Here is a 20552-nt window from a genome sequence, read left to right as displayed (position 1 = left end):
AAGGAGAAGGGTAGTGTTATTTGGGTATTTTAATCTTCCCTAAATATAGACTATAATCTCTCATTCTAGTTTCAGAGCATTTGGAAAAGATTTAACCTTACTTTCTTCCCTTATCCTTTTCAATCAGGAAACATAAATTAGATGGCATTAGCTTTATTTCATTTCTTTTGAATGTCTAAATGCAGAGACACAGGCTATAATATTTGAGATTGTCTTGAAGATCTTTTTGTTACGTAGAATCTGCAATGATGATAGCACTAGTTCTTACATCTAAATTTTTTTGCAGTTTCTTTTTGTACATACCATTTTGCATCTGAATTGCTTTTATTCCTGCATGTAAAGTTCTATGCATTGCAGTAAGTTATCTCAATGTTTCATTTTGGGGAGGGGTTTCAGTTATATTTTTGAACAATGTTCAGTGAATTAGGAAATTTGAATGTTGTACCTATTGATACAGTGTGGTATAAATCCATGTGTTAATTTTTTGTAGCACTTTTACTCCCATGAAAGTTCAGATGTATTTTGGAGAGAACATTTGGGGTTTTTGTGAAATCCCTTTATGACTAGCACATGTATAACCCATTGATTTAGCCTAGTAATCTTCCGGAGTAAAATGCAGGATGGATAAGCAAAATATTTCAAGTGTGTCATTTTTTAGCACTTAAGTCTGCACATAAAATGTGTTTTTCATTAAGAAATAGCTGTGGTGCACGTAGTGGTCCCTGTTCTACTTGTTGTTTTACAGGTGCACATCTGGTTACTCAGAAGTGTCACAGGATAAAAATGCTATATTCTGTTTGCCTCTCTGTACAGCCAAAGGCAGCCAGTGGCCCACACAGCCATCTGAAAGCATGGCTGTGTATTTCCCAAGAGTCTGCCACAGGTGAAGAGTGTTAAAGAAGGAGTAGGGTCTGGGAAGATGAGTTTATGAGCCTTGTTGAATGTATCCTGGGGTCCTGCTGTTCAAGGAGCAGTGAGAGCTGAGCCAGGGGAAGAGCATGTCCAGACTGACAGGGGCCTCAGCAGCAAGGGAGGGCAGAGGAGTACAGGGCAGCTCTTGGTGCACCTTTGTTTAGGCTGTGCTTGTAGCCTCTCTGAGATAAAACCTCAGGTGCTGCTTTAAGATTAAAAAGGAAGAGCCAGACAGCATCCTGCTCTTAGTAGGACTTCGTGACATGCTACCATGTCAGTAAATAATCCTGTGTTTAAAAAAACCAAGTAATGGTGCAGAAAAATCATCTGACTGGTTTATGAAAAAATTCTTGACTCAATTTTGTCTTCAGATATGGGCTTCAAAAAGTAAGAGGGAAATGTTGACTTGTTAATAATTATTTACTAAGGTGACTAGTTTTTTCACATCCAGTAAAGAGCTGCAGCTCCCCAGGAAACAGGAGACACTTTCAACAGCTGTCCTATAAATCAGATGTATGTTTGAGAGTGATCCATTTTCAAAGTAAGCACTTGCTTTTTAGAAACAGCAACCACTGTAAGTCAGCTGGGAGGGATGTGTAGACAGGTATCACATAGCTGCATAGAGATGTTTGCCAGTTTCATTAAGTGTTGTTTTTGTGGCAGATTAAATCCAATGGAGAGCTGCTGATTAAAAATGTTCAGCTGCGGCACGCAGGGAGGTACATGTGCACCGCTCAGACAATCGTGGACAACTCCTCAGCATCAGCTGACCTTGTGGTAAGAGGTAAGCCTCTCCAGGTAATACAGAAATGTGGATGCTTTTCACCTAGACAAGACACCAAGACAAGAGAGTTTCTGATTGTTTAGGATATGTGATTTCTCATCAACAGATGGCAGAAATTAAAATGAGAAGTGCATAAACGAGTCATAAAAGTCTACTCATGGTACTGATTTGGTTGCAGACGTTTAGAGGTCTAACTGAGCATGAGTTTTCCTGAAAAGAAATAAGGATTTTTTGCTTATGGGTATTTTCCTTAAGTGAAAGCTATTTTTAGATAGTTTAATTTGGTGTTCATTATTAAAAATAGATTTCAAGGATCATTTTGATGTATCTTCTGGATACATTTCTATGTCACTTCTCATTTTTCATAGACCTGTATGGATTAAATTACTGTGTATAATACTAGGCCTACATTAAAAAGTTTCTAAGTTTTCAAATTACAGAAAGCAAGACATCTGAGGTTCAGCTTTTATCTGATTCATGTCTGTTAAGTTTTACTGCAGTCTCAAAATGATGTTCTTGTTCATGATGTATTCTACAAGATCTGTTACAATGTGAAGTTTTAATAGCGTGAGTTAATGTCCTTTGGGCATTTTGCTCTCTTTTGTGCCTGTGGGCATAACACATTCTGAAGTGCTACTGCTCTGTTTTGCTGACAATTCAAAGCTGATACAACTTGTGTGTTGAGCTGCCTTGCTGTTGTGTTTGCCCCACATTGGAGTTACACCACAGAGCTGTGTAGCAGCTGAAGTGTAGCTAGTGTCGTGGTTCTGAGCTTCTGTCATCTCTGAGTGTTGTGCAGTTGAATATTGCTGCATTTAATTTTTGCTGGGTATTAACAGCCTATGAAATGTCATCAGTTTTGGATAAAATGTCAAAGCAAATATGGTAAGTGATGAAACTACAGAATAGATCTGCGAAGTGAAAGAGTAGGATCTGTTCATACGCCTTAGTATTATGTAAGCAAATACCTTTTAAAAATTAAAAGACAAGGTGCTTTATCAAGCTCCTGATTCTTCTTCCAACCCAGAAATTTGAGTCATTGCTCAGAGACTATTTTGTAGAAGAAATTAGTATTCATTTTATTCTCAAAATTTAGATTTTATTACAATGAACACAGTTCTGTTTACAGCTGCTTTTTTTGTGAGTGTAAGACTCAGCATCTTCCCAGGCCAAGAGTAAATATGAAATACGACAAATGTGGGATTGTAGTTTCACTGCATTGGTACAGAAGAGGCAACAGCGGAGTAAGAAAACAAAGAGCTGTGTTCCACAGCATCTCATCAGTGGTGTGGTAAAGGATAGGCACTGTCACTGCAGGCACGTGAAGATGTTTTGGCTGTCCACAAAACAATTTCATAGTTCATATGGATTATTCTGTGTGATCTCATTTGAATTGCTGGTGATGTTAGTACGCTGAAGACTCTGCAGGCCCCCCGTGCACCTACAGACCTTGCTGGCCCTGTGTTGGCCTCCCTGGGGCTGTGTTACAGACGTGCCTGCTTCCAGCTCTGTCTCTAGCCCTGCTTCCTTGATGTGCTTCAGGCCTGTGCTGTGGGTAGCTGCCTCCTGGATGGACTGCTTGGATATTTGCAGCAGTTTGTCACCTGGGTGCACCCTTTTCACTGCCCCTGGTACCTGGGACTACCATATCAGCACCCGGCTCTGCCCACTATATTTAGACCCAGTTGAACTGTGCCCCATTGCTAAAGGAACTCCCAACCTTGAGGTTAGTTGTGGATCCAGTATCAGCTTTCCTATGGAGCCTTTTCCTTTTCCTATGGCCCTTGTTTCCTGAGGCATGCCATTTTCAGAAGCTGATGGTGAGGTGAGAAGCTGTAAGAGGACCTTTTGAAGAAAGAAGAGTTGTTTGGACTGATGAACCTTTCCACACCTTCCAGCCTGAGGGCTTCTGAAGTAAACAGTCTTGCAGGAGAACGGGTCTCTCATCAGACCTTACCTATGTGTGTCCTGAGAGCTGGGATAGCAAATACCCATATTACCAGGGTGGAGAGCTGACCAACAACCCTCATCTTAAAAGTCAGCTCTTAACAACTTCTACTTCATGGATCCTTTGTGAAGAGTAAGCTGTTTCCATATGCAATGAGATATTTAGTCCTTACCTTGAAAGGGAGGTCCAAAGAATGAAATTGCTTGCTTGAAGGATGTATTCATTGAAACAAAGGAACAACAGTGTATGCTAGTATATGCTTTTGATTCAGTTTATTTCATTTGAGTCATTTTGCTCACCTGTATGGAGAAAATAAAGAGCTCAAGAGATGAAATTAAATTTGGCACACCGTATGTTTAGATCTGATGTAGAAATCTCCTTCCATTCTTTTTTGTTGTTTTGTTTTGATTCTCTGTGGTTTCTCTGTAAATAGTGCAGAGAAATATATTATGTTATTGTTGGTTTTTATTAATATTCTCTGGGACTTGTTCAATCAGGTTGTTGGATAATTATCTGGATCATGTTGGCATATTATTATCTCTGAATTGTTGAAGCAGAAAATATGTCCCAGTAGTCCTAATGCATTGTATCTGTTTTAAGACAACAGTTAATATGTATCACATCACTGTCTCATATAAAACAGAAGCACAATAACTAAACCAGAACTTTGTAGGAACTTTGAACCTGTTGAAGTAATATACATTGGGGTACATTGAAGGGTAGTACATTGGGTTAAAATGAAGGCCAAGAAAAGTGGGAAGAGATCTATAGAAATCTCTTTTAAGGTATGATTTTTCTCCAAAATAAGTTACAGGGTTTTCCACATAACTTGCAGCCAGGGCCTATATGGCACAAACAGAAGTGTAGGTTAAAGGTGGGTGCCCAGTAAGGTCATCACTAGGTGGAATTTGAGAAGGAAAATTTTTTAGGTTTTTTTTCTGAGTTCAGTTTTATTTGGTAAAAAGAGCAGCAACATTTTCAAAATATCATCTCTTCACCTAAGATTATCTCAATATCGATTAGGCAGAATCATTAGGCATCAGGAAGTTTTATTTGGTAGTTGTAAAATCCAAGAGCAGCTGTCCTCTGAATCATTCTGAAGAGTTTTAAAGTTGATCAACTTCAATATTTTCAGCATATTTAATTTGTTAATTGCACTATCTTCTTTTTTTTCACCCAGGTCCTCCAGGCCCCCCTGGAGGTATAAGAGTAGAAGAAATTAGAGACACTGCTGTAGCACTTACCTGGAGTCGTGGTACAGACAATCACAGTCCTATTTCTAAATACACTATCCAGTCAAAAACCTTTCTATCTGAGGAGTGGAAAGATGCCAAAACAGGTAAGAGTAATGCCCAAAGTAATAAGTTTTAAAGCATGATTGTTAGAAAGTTTGACTAACCAGAAAGTAATCACAGTAGAAGGGATGCTGTTAATGTCTGTCACAGGTTTACTGTCCTGTCAGTTTTGTTCCCAGCATTTGGAGGGCCTGAACTGAATATTAAGAAATACAGAAAAGAACTGATCAGAGTTGCTACCTGTTTTTTTGCCTCTTTCATTGTTGCCTGAAACATTCAATATCAAGCACTGGACTCACAACAACTTATTTGCAGGTTAATTCAGATGAAAAGTGAATGTCTTTGTTTCTGTATTTGTTATGGAGAAAGCTGGTTAAAATTGTCTGCTTTTTTCTGGGAGTGGACCAAGTTCCAATTGCATTAAAACTGGCATCCCTAGAGGAAACATAGCAAAGATTATCCTTCTAACCACTGGATGTCATCATTGTGCCACAAAATTGCTGTTAAAGAGGAACCTACCTGAGCACAGGACATGCTAACATAATTTTTTTTTGCAAGATTAAACATAAAAGCATAAATTTTTAAATATTTTTAAGCTACTACTATCTCTGAATGCATCATGAACAATAGCATTGTCACAAGCTATACAGAATTTTCCTATCAATATGTTTCCTTTTCCCGCCCTTGTAAATTACAACTTAAGTGCTTTCTTGTGGAATTAGGATATCACATAATCAGCATTTCTAAATACTAAGAATATTAATAGTTTCAGTGATTATCTTCCATTTAAGTTTTCACTTGAAACTACAAATGAGTAAGAAATAGACTGACATATTGAACTGAAAATCTGTTACATTTTTTAGAGTAAAAAATTAGATATAGTAGGCCTATTGTCTTGTATTTTTCTTTCAGACTATGTAGTATATGTAGTTCTCGTGGATATGATTGCTTTTATCAGCCAGCACTGATAATTTTATGTCAAAGTAGCTTGGAAAATAAACCCAGAAGGTTCCCCAGCCCCTTCTTATCTTGTACCTTGTTTAATGGCTTCCATTAAAAATAGTTAATGTAGAAATTAGAGCTGTTTAAATATTATTTGGTTCAGTAACAATATAGGAGGGAGGATCCTTTTAGACTCCCCTCTGCTTTTCTCAGGATAAGTTAATTTTATTTCTTATTAATTGTATAGTTTTCAATTAAAGAAAATAAGGAAATTTAAAGAATTTCAGATGGCAACTGATACTGTTCTGTTTTATGCTGTGTGTTACTGGAACTGGAAATGGAGGTCTAAGAGTTAACATAAGTGTTGGTTTCAGATCTTCATTCTGTTTGATTCAGAGCAGAGACTTGAAACCACTCTTCTCATTTCTCAGGAAGATTCCCTACTTGCAGTGTTATAGGCATGATGGGATAAACTTCTCTGCATTTCTGAAGTTCTCTGCTTTCTCAGAATTACTGAGATGGTCTGTGAGACATGCAGTCAGACTTTGAATCTTACCCTAAAGAATGCTGATTTACATCTTGGGTGGGACAGGGAGGAATCTAGATTACTGAATTCCTTTTTAAAGATGCTAACACAAAAGATATATCTTTATACATTATTAATTTCTGAAAAGTTGAAAGTAACTATTCTGGTGTCTTCAAAATTCTTTTTCATTTGAACCACTCTTAGGAATTTTGACAAATAGATGATTCCCTGAAAATAGGTAAAATCAGCATAGTTATCAGCATAACCATCACTGACATCACTGCAAGCTTTTACTTAATTGCTGAGCTGCTCCCATTTTGATTCAGTGTGAACTTTGAGATTAATGAAGCATGATGGACAGTCCAAATTGATCTGTCACCAAATGTTTTGGCTATCAATTAATGCTGCTAATTTTCAATGTGTGAAACAAGAAAACATACTTTGACATTGTATTTTTGGAAATACTGTTATTATTACTCCTAGCATTATTCTTCCAATCAAATCATTCATCTCAGGTTTCATAATACTGAATACACTTTTGTGAAAGTGTATTCTACTTCACAGTATGGACATATGTATGAATGGATTATGTAATAAGTTGTTTACATTTATGTTGTTCTTTCCAGTTAAAGGGATTAGATTCTCATTGTGCCAAGTGTTCATAATTATTCTGAGAATCTGTGGGACAGTAAAATTAAATTAAGAGATCAGATGTCCAGGAAGGACATTGAAAGAATGTTAAATTTATACCACAACTTGGATGACATGGGACATCTGCAATAGCTTTACTAACTAGACAGAAAAATAATTTGAATAAGGGAAAATGATGGGCAGGTAGAAAGAAAAATGGAAAGTGTGTTCCTTTCTCCTTCAGTACCTCACTTTGGAATGAAATTTAATGATTATTAGTAAGAGGGAAGTGGTGTCACCATCTAGTCCTTACACTGTTGTTGCCTGGCTTTTTTGCAGGCATTGCATTACTATTTTAGTTCCAAATCAGCTGCCTTTCCAGTGGAGAATATCTCAGTTCTCATCCTTCTCTGAACACAAGACTAATTTGACAAACAACTCTTGTTTGTATATAAATGAAAATCCTCTGTCCTTCCATATCCTGCAGATAGCTGTAGAACAACTCCTATTGTCTGTGAATTGCAGACTGTCATGGGTTACTCATTTTATTTATGGTAAGGAAGCTCGTCCTTACGACAGTATCAAGTCTTTTCACAGGAATTACAAGAACATTTACCTTCGTTGATCGGAACCAGATAGCAAGTCATAACATGCTCGCTAATTAAATGCACCAGATTAGGATCACATTTTATAAATCACTCTTCATCAATTGATTGAACCCTACATGTCTAGACTTGTCTGTCCTTGTCACATAATGAATTTTTATTTTACTGTTTCTGCATTACAGATTTCTCATTGCATTTGTCTGTAGGTAAAATGAAACTCTGCAGTTACAATATGTAATTAGTAAGGAAATCTCATAGCTACATATACTAGTTCACACCAGTTAAAACTTAGAAGTTAATAAGGGTTTATCCAAGATAGTGTCATAGTTTCCAAATTCCCAGTCACTGCTGGGGGTACTCTTTGTAAAATGTGATATGTGATGATTTACAACGTCAGGTTTCCTTTAGTTGCCTATGTGTAGTTGCAGAATAGTGCAAGTTTTGTCACAATCAGCCACACTGTTGCTGACCTAAGTGTGAAAATGCTGTTTTCTAAAGCGTTTAATATTTTTTTTTTTCAGACCCAGCAGATATTGAAGGAAATATGGAATCGGCTACAGTGATTGATTTAATTCCATGGATGGAATATGAATTCCGGATAATAGCAACAAACACTTTGGGGACAGGAGAGCCCAGTATGCCATCACAGAGGATTAGAACTGAAGGCGCTCGTACGTAAACAGAAAATGTCAAGTTTTTTAAAATGTGTTTTTACATTTTTGTTAATGTGCTGGTTTTGCATTAATTGATTTGTGGTGAAGAGGGGAAAAGTCAGCCACAGAAGTGATTCTCCCTGAGGAGCTGCCAACAGCTTCTTCCAAGCCTGACAAAACCAACCAGTGGCTAGTTTGGAATACTGACACTTTGTTAAACCAATGGAAAGCTGAACACGCCTCTGTGAACACACATTAAACCCCGGGAAAGCGCTTCTTTCTCCCGGCCTGTGAAGGGGTAACAAGCCAGCTTGGCTCCCTTCTTGCAGGGCTGGTCTGCTTGAATTTACACTCTAGAGGAACCCCATTTGGAGGTTTCCTCTCAAAATTTGCCCTAAACCAGGGCAGTTCACCAATTTGGTAATTTTTAGGTTTTACTTTTAAAAAAGCACTTTATAAGCTCCAGTGTATAGAGAATATATTTTCAGCCACCCACTGCTGCAGATTGCAGTAAGCAAGCACCAAACTGTGAAGATGTGATTGCACCAAAGCAGACAGAAAAGAGGCATCATGATATGGCAAATTTATCTCCATTGCTGAAACAGAATCACACTGCATCTTTCAGACATCCCCCACTGTATCTGCCTGCCAGGCTGTGTGTGTATGTGTGCATGCACATGTTTGGGACTGTGGTTCAGGACTTAGGAAAAAACATGCATGTGTTTAACAAGAAAAATGTCCATTTGCCATTTGGTTTGTATTCTAACTAAAGCATACATGACAGGATGTGTGTTCTGCTGGATGCCAATTTTTTGTGATTGCAGGCTTGGTGTGGTGTCTTCTGACTTCACATCACTTATGTGACATTATCCAAGACAATGTACTCTCTTAGCAGTCTGGTTGCTTACTGCTAATAACTCAGAGCATATTTAAGGATATTCTTTAGGCTTAGGCACATCCTTTTTATAATGAATTCTCCAAAACGAGGAATTAGTTGTTACTATTCCAGATAATACATTCTGGTTTGACGTACAGAGGAGATAAGAGCAGTGTTCTAGGGGGTAATGTGTCACTGCATGAAGATTGTATCCTACAAAGCCTGTATGCCACAGGGTAGCACTCTCTGGCAGTCTAGATCTCTTTACAATTGTTTCCCATAGCTTGAAACTAAAATGAAAAACCAAAGTGTGAAAAACAACTTTTGCAATTACACCTGCTAGGTCATAACTTTGATTAGATAGTATTTTCAAAATAAAATGTATTTGCATTGTAAATTTCAAAACATTCATTTATGACTAATTTGGTCCATTAAAATTTTTTGCTTGGGGAGAAAGAAAAGAAATTGGTTAAATTATTTTGGATAGGGAAGGAAAAGCCACAGAACTTTAATACTAAAGTAAAAGATAATCACTACCTAAAAAATTGACTACTAGCATCATATGTTTTATGGCTCAAGAGCTGCATTTGAAGGCCCAGGAATCTACAGGAGAAATCTACACATGCTTCTTTTGTCCTGGTGGATAATAGACATTTTTGAAATGTTAGAAAAGACACAGATAAGGAGAGAAATAATGCTAAGAGGTGGAATAGGGGTAGAGTCCTGCAGTTTGCAGTGTGACGTGTTTATGGCATTTTTGTAGCCTCCCCAAAAACTGGCATACCTTCCAGTTTTGTGGCAGGATGTACATCTTTTGCAAGAAGTGCATTATTCTGTTGTCTGATTCCCAGGCACAGCACCATGCTCTGGCAGACTGTGAGACAGTTTTTGGCAAACCATGCAAAATGGTAATGTAGTCTTCTTAGGCATCAGTCAGCCCTTCTTGTCATGACAAAACACAATATAAATAATTTACAGTTTGCAGATGAACGTCTGTGCCCAGGTGTGTTTTCTACCAGGAGCTGGAATTTGTTATAAGCAACAATAGGATTTGGGTTGCACAGTCAATGTCAAGGGTACCACAGAAGCAGGATGCACAACTGCATGTGCATTTTCATGTAATTCTGAAAAAATAAATAACAAACAAGCAGCCATGTCCACATATTGTAGTTACTGTTAACATTTTCTGTGTTAAACAGCAACAAACAGTTCTGTGTCTTTGTTGTACTATGTGGGTGACAAATACTGTCTGTTACACTTAAAAGCTGTCAGTGTCTTTTTCAATTTTGAAGTCTCCCTTCTGGTAGATAACTAATTTCAGTAACTTACTAGCATGCTAAGACTGTGCAGTGGTTTTATATTTTTAATGAAACAGTTTGCTTCATCAATAACATTCACAGTAATTTCTTGAAATTCAATGGTTCTTCAAATTCAAGGTCTAGTTGTATGTATTTTAGCTTCTGGTTGCATTGTCTATAGTTGTCTAAGTTAGTTATTTGGTCTTAACAGAGAGAAACCTCGATTTAATGGTTGAGAGAATGAGGAAGATTCTTGTGAAAAGAATGACTTGTTAGACTTTAAACAGTCAGGTTATTTCTGCTCTTTGGCAGCCTATCTTCTTTGACTACTTAAGCATTCTAGCAACCCTCCACTTCTAACATAGCTCTAAAGCTATATTTTATAATAGAAAGTGTGACTACAAGAGTTTTCTCTCAAGTTGTCATATGTATGTTTAGTCTTGATCTCCACTGATTTGTTTTCAGAAAGGCCAGAAATAAATAATGCAAACCATGCATTGAGTGCTGATTACAGTTTTAAATTTATTTTTACATATTTTTATCCTGTCTGAAAACATTTGTTCTGCTCTGCTCTGTGTTCCTCTTCAGCTGACCCTCAGAGAAGGCCTCAGCAAATATTTTACTTACACAGCGCTTGAGCACTATGACTTACAGCTTTCACTGATGGAGAAAATGCCTGATCCTATTCAGAGTTTTTATGCAAATAACACGTTAATTTAGGTAGGGCATGTAGCTCATACATGCACATCTGAGGCGTGTTTAATGCCCTGTAGGTGGGCTATCATGTGCTAAGTTTTCAGTGGTACTTTGTGTGTCCATATTGAGTGAGACAGGAGATAAATACACAAACACCATAGAGGATAGCAATAGAATCATTGCACTAAGTGCAAAGAGTCTGAGAGAAATGACAATATAGGAATGATTTATAATGGAGTCCTTGAAAGTATCCTGCTTTACCACCAGCTGTGCACCAATGATAGATCAGCAGATCACATTTCATTACACAGAATATCAATTGCAAATGCAATTAGTAAATTACTAAGTGCTATGCCAGTTTTGCTTAGGTACATCGTCCCATCCTGAACATGACTATCAAGAAGACATGTGCCACTAATCTAGAATGAAGTTAGGCTGCCAGTGCTTCAAAGATAGACCTGTGGGTTTAACCTTACACATAGCAAGTAAATGCATTGAAGTAGGTAGGATTGATCACAGTGTGTTAAGGTAGATTCACATGCAAGTCCACAGTGCTTAAGCCCTTGGCATACCAGCATCTGAGAAAGCACAAGAACAATATACAGAGAGCTTCTTTAAGACTTAGCAGAAATTTTCCATTCCTGAATATTCAATGAAATATTTGTAGATCATACAGGGAGAAGGAATGATTGCTAGCTATGGTTACAGCTGGCACATTTCCTGAAGCAGTAGCTATACATTAGTCTTGGCAGATTGCATACCGTCATTACTTTAATTGTGTGCCACGTGTGCTCATTGGCCTTGCAGCTGTCTGCTGCATACTTTGTAGTAATTTTTCTTGTCTCTTCTGTTTCACTAGCTCCTAATGTGGCTCCTTCTGATGTTGGAGGAGGGGGTGGAAGCAATCGAGAGCTGACAATAACATGGATGGTAAGTATTGCGCATGCAAGATGGCACGAAACCTGTAATACCTTAGATCTGATGTTGCTCCTCCTGGAACGTGTGGATGGTTTGTGTCTGGGTCTTGTGAGAACAGGATTTGTATATTATATGTAGGTTTCCAGACTTATCTTATGAAAAAATACATGAAAAGGAATGAGGAAGAGAGTACCTTTTGGGTATATGTGTTGGACATTTCTAAAATATCATTTAAAACATTTTAAAACAAAGATATTGAAACACATACTGACTATGATAATGCATCATTAAAAGCAGTCTTCATTCTGCTGTTGAAGCAATGGTTTTGAAAACTTACCTATACTGTGGATATAGGTAAAGCAAGAAGGGAAGAGAAACACCAAGGTAAGAGGAAAGGAAAGCTGCAACACAAGAGAGGATAAGGATTTATAAACTAAATTGCATAAGCAAAAGTAGCATGGAAGAGAGAATTGAAATCTACTGCAGGGTATTTGTAAGCCAGGGAGAAGAAATTAAAAAAAATGTTGTTGGACTCATGTCAGAGCCCATCACTATCCAGGAAAAACAGAGTTACAGCAGCATTACCTCTGGCAAAGAAAGATGGTTATGTTATGCTTGAGAATATTACCAAGTTTGTTTTCTGTTGACCGTTCTGTTCACTGTCATAATGCTATGAGATACATAAGGCACATTGTGCCATTTGTATCTTTTGGGCAATGGTTGTTTCATTTGTAGCAGCTGTTCCTCTAGGAAGAGTGCTTTTTCCTGTGGGAAGTAATGTAAAGATGCCATAATTCTAATAGCATATGTTGCTGTATAGGGAGTCTCCTTAGGAATATGCAGATTTTTAATCTATATGTATATTTCCTTCTTCTTGTTTCTAGGATTGATATATGTCTATGAAAGTTCTCAAGTATGACAGAAAGAGACAGCCAAATCTTTGAGCTATCAGATTTGGGCTTTCCTGGCTGAGTTTTGTTTTGGGGTTTTGGAGATTTTTGGTTTTTAACTGAGTACAAAATATTCATTCAGTCTTCCTAAGTATTTTAGCAGTGAAGAAAACATTTATGAGTTCCTGAAAAAGAAGGTCCACACTTCTGCTACAATATATTGGAAAAGTTATATCTTAGTTCTCTTAATAATAGATTAGGAAGTAAATGTGTCCTAATTGGCGTAATTCTGGTCTCCTATTTTTGAAGAACAAAAGAACACATGCAATGGACAGGTTCAGAAGACCTAGATTATTTTACTTAATAAGCTTTTCTTCTAAAATCTTTGACAAACTATAGAGCTGCGTCTTGCATTCTGTGTAAAGACTGGTACTCATGGCATTTCCAATACAGTGGTAACTTGGCTGGTGACCAGACTAAACAAAGAAAATATAACCAGGAGAATAATGACTAATGCCAGATCAGAAGTACAAGACTGCTTTAGTATTTCCTGTACAACCAGGCAGATTTATATTTTCATTATTTCTCTCACCTAATGTTATGCTTTTCACATCTGTTTTGAGTAGCTCTTTTAGTCAGACAAATTAAGCATGGCTTCAGATATTTATTTCCCAAGAATCTTCTATGCTGTATCTAGCAAGGGTTTTAAAATAGAGACTTTAGATTCATGGATTCTGACAGACAACAATATATCTATCTCTAAGGCTAAGATAAAAATATATATTGATTCTCTCAAATGTGTTGACATTTGCATATGCTACTCTAAATAGTCCTTAATTAAGAAGAGAAGAACAAAATGTATGGCAGGTTCACATGTTGCTGCCAACCCTTTTTCTGCTTTTGCTGTGATTCATAAGCCCAAGTTGAATGAGACAGCCAGAGATGCAATCAAAGCTCTTCTAAGACTTGTTTTGAAAGAGGAACTGAGAAGGAGAGCTAGGAGTGGCATACCCATTCTTCCTCATTTCTCCCCATTTGTCCTTCCCTCTCCCTTTTGTTTTTTCAAAGTTTTTCAGTGGATTCTACAAACTATTTACTTATTTATACCTACTTATTATGTGCAGCCATTGGAGGGAAAGCTACATTCAAATTTCATATAAGACGTTTCAGAATGTATTTTTTAAGTGCAGGTCCTGGCTTTCTAAAGTTTGCTCTGGCTGAAAATCATTCTGAGGCTAGGGCCTCATCCAGTCTGCTTACTTTGGCATATGAGATCGAATTCTGGTTTATTTTAAGCAGCTAGTTACAGTGATAGATTCAGAAGATCAGCTACACTGAAGTTTCATAAAACCTTGCACAGAATATCTCCATACATGTTGGCTGAAGTGCTGCAGTAATAGGCAAACACCTAAGGAGAATAATTACTCTCTGTGTCACTGCTCCAAGACCTTTGCCTCAAGATAAGCTGTTTCATCTCTGTGAGGTTTCCATTAGGGAAAAAGGTGATGCAGGAAGCTTATTTTCAAAGAATGCATCTGGTCAGCCTCCTGATGCACAGATGAATGATTTGTTTTTGGCTGGTTGAGTGTAGTGTCTAATAGTTGTAAAAGCTCCATGGACTGAGAAGGGATCGCTGAATATAGAGCGTTGGTAAAAGAAGAAAAATCCATTATGGCAGATAGTCTTCCTTAATTTTGTATTTTCCAGTATTCCTAGGTATAGGAATTAGCTATATTTTTAAGAAATATTTTGAATAAGTACCTTTAATGCCTGTACTGAAAGTGGGAGTTGTTTCAGTAGAAGATTTACCAGTTAGAGGCTAGATAGTCTAAATCAGCAGCTGGATCAGCTCCATCATCAGTGAAAAGTGGTGGGATGAGTCATTCTTTGATTGTGTCCATCTTTCCTTGTCAGCTGTTCCAGTTACCTAGGTGACAAACTTCCAGTAAATTAATATAATTTGGGCCAGCCACATCTATTTTCTCTTCATTGTGATTCTTTTGCAAGAATATCTATCTCCACACATACATGGACCCTTATACTGGCATAGTATGATGTGTGTGCTCATATCTGCTGTGCCTCATTCTTAGGTATTTTTTTGCTAGCTATAGCTGTTTTATTACACGATTATTCTTAGCTTCTTTCTGTGGGAGGTAACATGATGTGTGTTGCACTGAGTTCAGATGAGGAAAAAGATCTTAAAATGTTTTCCTAGCAAATACAATACTGCAGACCTAAGAGTGCCTATTTTTAAAGAGGGTGGAAACAAGCCATGCAAGGACACCAGAACGAAATGGAGGTTTAGTTCAGTCCTTTTACAATGTACATATCAATGCTTTCTGCATTATTTATATTTCATTCTAGACCTAGCTGTTTAGCAAAAACTAATGTTTTATTTTTTGTCTCCACAGCCTTTGTCAAGAGAATACCATTATGGCAATAACTTTGGTTATATAGTGGCCTTCAAGCCATTTGGTGAGAAAGAATGGAGAAGAGTTACAGTTACTAATCCTGAAATTGGCCGATATGTCCACAAGGATGAATCAATGCCACCTTCAACTCAGTATCAAGTAAAAGTGAAAGCTTTTAACAACAAAGGAGATGGGCCATTCAGTCTCACTGCTGTCATTTATTCAGCACAAGATGGTGAGTAAATGTTCCAAATGAGTTTTACACTGTGGGTCCAGATCAGCACTACCAACATCAGTAGAACCTGGTCCTTGACACTGATTAGTGTAGCAGGATACATTTTCAGCAGGGAGGGTGTGCATTGGTCACATAGAACACTCGTTCTGAACAGCCAACTTCCACTTTCTGCTTTCTGTGTGATGCAGAACACTTGGCTGTACTTGCTGGCAGTAAGCAATACACAGCAGCATGCAAGATTCTTCACACAGCTTGGTAAAAGATTTAAGAATATAGAAAAAGAAATTCTTATCTTCACAGTGGTTACCTAAAACATTTAGATCTTTATTCAGCAATGTCTTTAATACATGGATTTGACATATGCTTAGTTTTTTTCTTCTTAACAGACCACACTAAAGCCTAGTATTTTAGTAGATCAGCATCAGAATTTAGCCCAAAATTGTCAAGGAATGATAGTTCAATTGTATCTAGTTACATTTCCAGCATGTGTAGAGTCTCATAAAAATTATTCCTGTAACATTCTTTATTCTGGTTTGCATGTTAGAGCTATCAAGTGAGTAATTTAATAAAAACCTCTTTCACATTCCATTAAAATATTTTTCTTAATTCTTACTGTACTTATTTCACATGCTGTGATCTTTAGGATTAAAGTTTAAATGACAGCTCCAAACTTAGCAGAAGAGAGAAAGTACTAGAAGAAAGTTTACCTTAAATCAGAAGAAATATATACAACATCTTTAATTGCGTTGTCATCACTCAGGCCTGTTCTAAAAAATGCAGTTTATTAATTTCTGCCAGAAACTCAAAGAATTGCTAATATTTTTCTTTCCATAGAGCAAAATCTCCTTCACAAAGTCAGCAGATGTAGACCAAAGAGCCAAGAGGAGAGAGACGATAACAGGGCCACATTCTCACACTTCAATTCTGTTCTGTACTCTGTGTACTTTATGGAAGATTTATGTTCATGGTTCCCGTTAGCACTAATGGGAAATTCCCTCACAAATCGGCCACACACAGAGAAAAGACAAAAGAGTCCTCAATACCAAGCTGGCTGGGGAGGATAATACTAATCTTTTTTTTAGGAAAGCGCACCTTAGGAAATCATCTTCAACAGCTGCTGCAGCAACACAGAGGGTTTTTTGCAATTTATAAATAGTTAGTAAATAGCTATGGTGTAATGAAAGCAGTATCAGTTAGATAACACTGAAGTATCCATCCTTGCTCAGAGACTTTTATCAACACCTGACTGATAACGTGTTTATGTTAGGATTATCCATACCATGTCAGGAGTGCCAAGTGTGTTTGTAGGGTCTCTAAGTTCAGGGACATGGTAGAGCGTAGTAGCTCAAAAAGACAGAGGAAAAGCAAATGTGCAGTAGTGCCAGCTTCCAGATAAAGAGGTCACTTGAGTGGCTGCTGATGTTCTAACACAGACTTTAGAGAAGTCCAGACACCTGATAAAAAACATTTGTGGTTAAATGATGCCAGATGCAGACAGCAAAAAAAATAGCAGCTTAGTGAACCTACTTATTTGATTTCAAGCACAAGAATACAAACCTTACCAGTAGGGCTCACAGCTCCTGTGCAGAGCTGTGACCCTGACCACTGCCTATATCCAATCCAGGAATTTCAAGGCAGGTTAGAAGGAATTTCTCCAAGAGATGTAATGGAAGTTACTTTGAAGAGCATTGAGGAAAGAGTTGTCTCCTGGCATCAGGACATGAACAGAATCACTTCCATACCTTGTAGGGTGCTTACTGGCTGTCAGCCTGAACTTTGTATAGTTTTGCTTAGAAGATAATAGTGTGACGACCACCATATTCTCAGTGAAGAGAATATATTGTTATGACCACATGATTTCTCCTTTTATTTGTAGAAATACTGAATTAGAAGGCTGAAAGAAAGCAACTGATTCCTCTTTCTGGCTTCAGAGAGGTTGCAAAATATTTATGGAAAATAAATGATAAATAGGATGTAAATTATTTGCAGCTCATAAACAAGCACGAGCAGATGCAGTGTTGTTAAAGTATTGTATCAGCAAAAGCCCTGGCAGCAGAAACCTTTTAGTATGAAATATTCTGGAAAGTTCTGTAATTGATAAAATAGAGAAGAGTCTGACAATGATTTGGGAATAGATTAGATGATCACAACTATTCCACCTGTACTTCTGTACCTGTAAGTCAGCAAGTGTTACTGTTAAACAACAACTTCTCAAAGGTATTGGGGAATTCTTAGAGCAATATGGTCATGCAGTGTTCCATACAGATATGTATAAATATCCATATATACGTAAATATAGTGACAGCTTTTCCACTAAGTTGTGTATTCTATAACAGATCTGTATGTCTCCAGCTGTAACTGTGGGCATTGTTATTCCCTTCAGTGGCTGGGAATTTCTGTGTTCCCACATGTAATAAGCCAAGTTCCATGTCTGACAACTGCTAGTCATATCTGCCATTGCTAGTAGTGAGTAATGATTGCTAGTAATGAGTGCACAGGCCTCTTGCTTATCTAAATTCCTGTCATTGTAAAAACAATTTTGCAATAATGTATAATTTTTTAATTACACATTTGCATTATTAACAGCCATTGAAAGACAATTACAAAAGGTAACTTTGCATATAAGATTATTTTGTTACCTAGGATACTTTTCATGAGAGATGCTAGTGATTTTTTTCTTAATGGGGGCTGTTTTGATGCATAGTTGACTGGATGCCCAGTTGGAAGATTAAGTATATGAAAGCTTTCCTCAGCTAGGGCTGCCATGCCTGTCTGTTGCAACTTGTTTCAAAAGATTCAGGACAGAGAACTGTTGTTAGCTTGGAAAACTTTATCTTGTACAGACATTGCTAAGTTTATGCCTTTCTTAATTCCTTACCTCATTTAAAATTCAAGCAGTAGTGAAATGAAACTAGACCTTAGTATTCTAAGCCCTGGATAAAAGTCTATCATATTATGATGGTCTGTACTCTGTGCTGGCTGCTGTTCAGAACAAAGAATGCAAACAATATCAACCTTATGCTGTATGACTTACAGAAAGGTGTTTTGGATTATTTCACACCTATGTTCAAGTTTGTATGTGCCACTGGACAGCTGAGTATCTTAATACCTAGTCCCATGAAAAATTTGTATTGTTAGGATGAAGTGACATACACAAGTATTTGTGTGTAACTAACTTTAAAAATCTGATGTATATAATATGTGATCTGTTGTCCCATTCAGTAAAAGATCACTGGATACTTCATTCTGTTTATCGAAGGCTGTTTTCAGTTTACATAAATTTCAGCATGAAATCTGTTGAAGCATAAAAATACGTCGTCTGAGCCAAGTAACAGGATCATTGCTTTGTTTTTACAGAGTAATTTTCCTTACAGATCATCACTGGACTTGAAGTTTACTCAAGAAAAACCAGATTAAAGACTAACACTTGGCTCAGTGATGTCAGGAAAATTATATAAACTACTGAAAATAATACAAAATACTAAAGTGAGAAGAGTCCCTGTATAACATAAACAAGTATAACAGTACCACAGGATCAGATTGAATGTTTAACATAGGTTTTATCTTCCAGCTCCAACTGAAATACCTACAGATGTGAGTGTAAAAGTTTTGTCATCTTCTGAAATGTCCGTTTCTTGGCACCATGTTTCTGATAAATCTGTGGAAGGCTATCAGGTGAGTTTAGCAGCGACACTCTCAATCTTCTTTTTCATTTACTGCCGGTAGTTATCACCAACAATAATTCCTACTCTGGCATTCCGTCTCTAGGGTTTATTTCTCTTTAGTTCGCATGTTCCGTGCAGATTTTGCATCTTGAGAAACAGATTATTTTTGATGTGATGTGCTTCATTACTAAAATAGTTTAAGAAATGTATGTTTGCACTTTTCAACTAACAAAAGGCTCCACTGACTGGCTTGTACATATACAGTAAGCAGCTACATTAGGATACAAATTTCTTCTCTTTTTTTTTGTCTTTTTCAAATACAGTTTTCTAATTATCAAGTCTATGTACAAAATTCCATCTGGCTGGATGATAAACAGACTGATAGTCCCAAATTACTGCCCCACAATGCTCAATAAGGTATTAATTCTGAGATCTTTTTCCCCAGGGCAATCACCAGCCCTACTCTGGTAGAGGGAAAGGCAGCAAAAGGAAAGCCCATGGTTCTTCTCTTACTGAGAATAAATAGAAGGACTTGTGTTCCTGAAGATCACAACCCCCATGAGTCCTGAAGGAGCCATTGGACAGGACAAAATTAGAGAAGGTTGTTCTGGAAGGTTAAGGCTCCAGATAGCATTTGTGGAGTTGGCATAAAAGTTGTAGTGGAAAGAGTATTCAAACTGCATTATAAAATTCTGGTGACTGTCTCTGGAAGGCTCTGTGTCTATTGACATAGATAAATACTACAATACTTACCTTTAAATTATTGCTCAAGTGTAACACAGGTTAATAGAAACCATCATTCACCAGAGCACTTTCTCAGTTTCATTTGGTCTTTATTATTACTTGAAAATTGCATAATTGACTTTTGAATGCTAAAGTTTGAGAGGTGGGAGTACCCTGAGCAAAGAACCTGAGTTATTTCACCTGTGACACAATGCTTCTCACACCAGGAGGAGTCGGATTTTCCTGACACTAATGCATACTGTCAGAATGACTGCCCCCATGGTGATGAGTGTAAGCTGATACATCTTGCCATTACAGAGGAGTATCCTCAACTCACACTTAAAGAAGAGATAAAGTATGAAAACTATCTCCATCCATATAGAGAATTTAAGATTTATGAGTTCTTACAATAGACTGCTAATAGCCACATCTCTGCAATACGTGCAGCACCAGCGACAGTATCGATATTTCATACTGCTTCTATGGAATAGATTTAGGTTTATTTTACTAAATGAATTTGTCTTACTGACTGAAATATGCTATT

At 37.3% G+C, this 20552-nt stretch overlaps 1 protein-coding gene across 1 annotated transcript in view; it reads left to right on the top strand.

Annotated features, from left to right (window-relative positions):
• CNTN1 (contactin 1) overlaps window positions 1-20552 on the top strand; it is a 227315-nt gene that overhangs the window by 188530 nt on the left and 18233 nt on the right. Inside the window, exons 15-20 of the mRNA XM_063396635.1 lie at window positions 1576-1696; window positions 4825-4983; window positions 8164-8313; window positions 12026-12096; window positions 15386-15620; window positions 19192-19295. Coding sequence (XP_063252705.1) covers window positions 1576-1696; window positions 4825-4983; window positions 8164-8313; window positions 12026-12096; window positions 15386-15620; window positions 19192-19295 — 840 coding nt within the window. The remainder of the gene's footprint in view (window positions 1-1575; window positions 1697-4824; window positions 4984-8163; window positions 8314-12025; window positions 12097-15385; window positions 15621-19191; window positions 19296-20552) is intronic.

This window comes from Prinia subflava, chromosome 4, assembly GCF_021018805.1.
Source record: "Prinia subflava isolate CZ2003 ecotype Zambia chromosome 4, Cam_Psub_1.2, whole genome shotgun sequence".
In the NCBI taxonomy this organism is placed as follows: Eukaryota; Metazoa; Chordata; class Aves; order Passeriformes; family Cisticolidae; genus Prinia; species Prinia subflava.
This window is presented reverse-complemented; position numbering and strand designations above follow the sequence as displayed.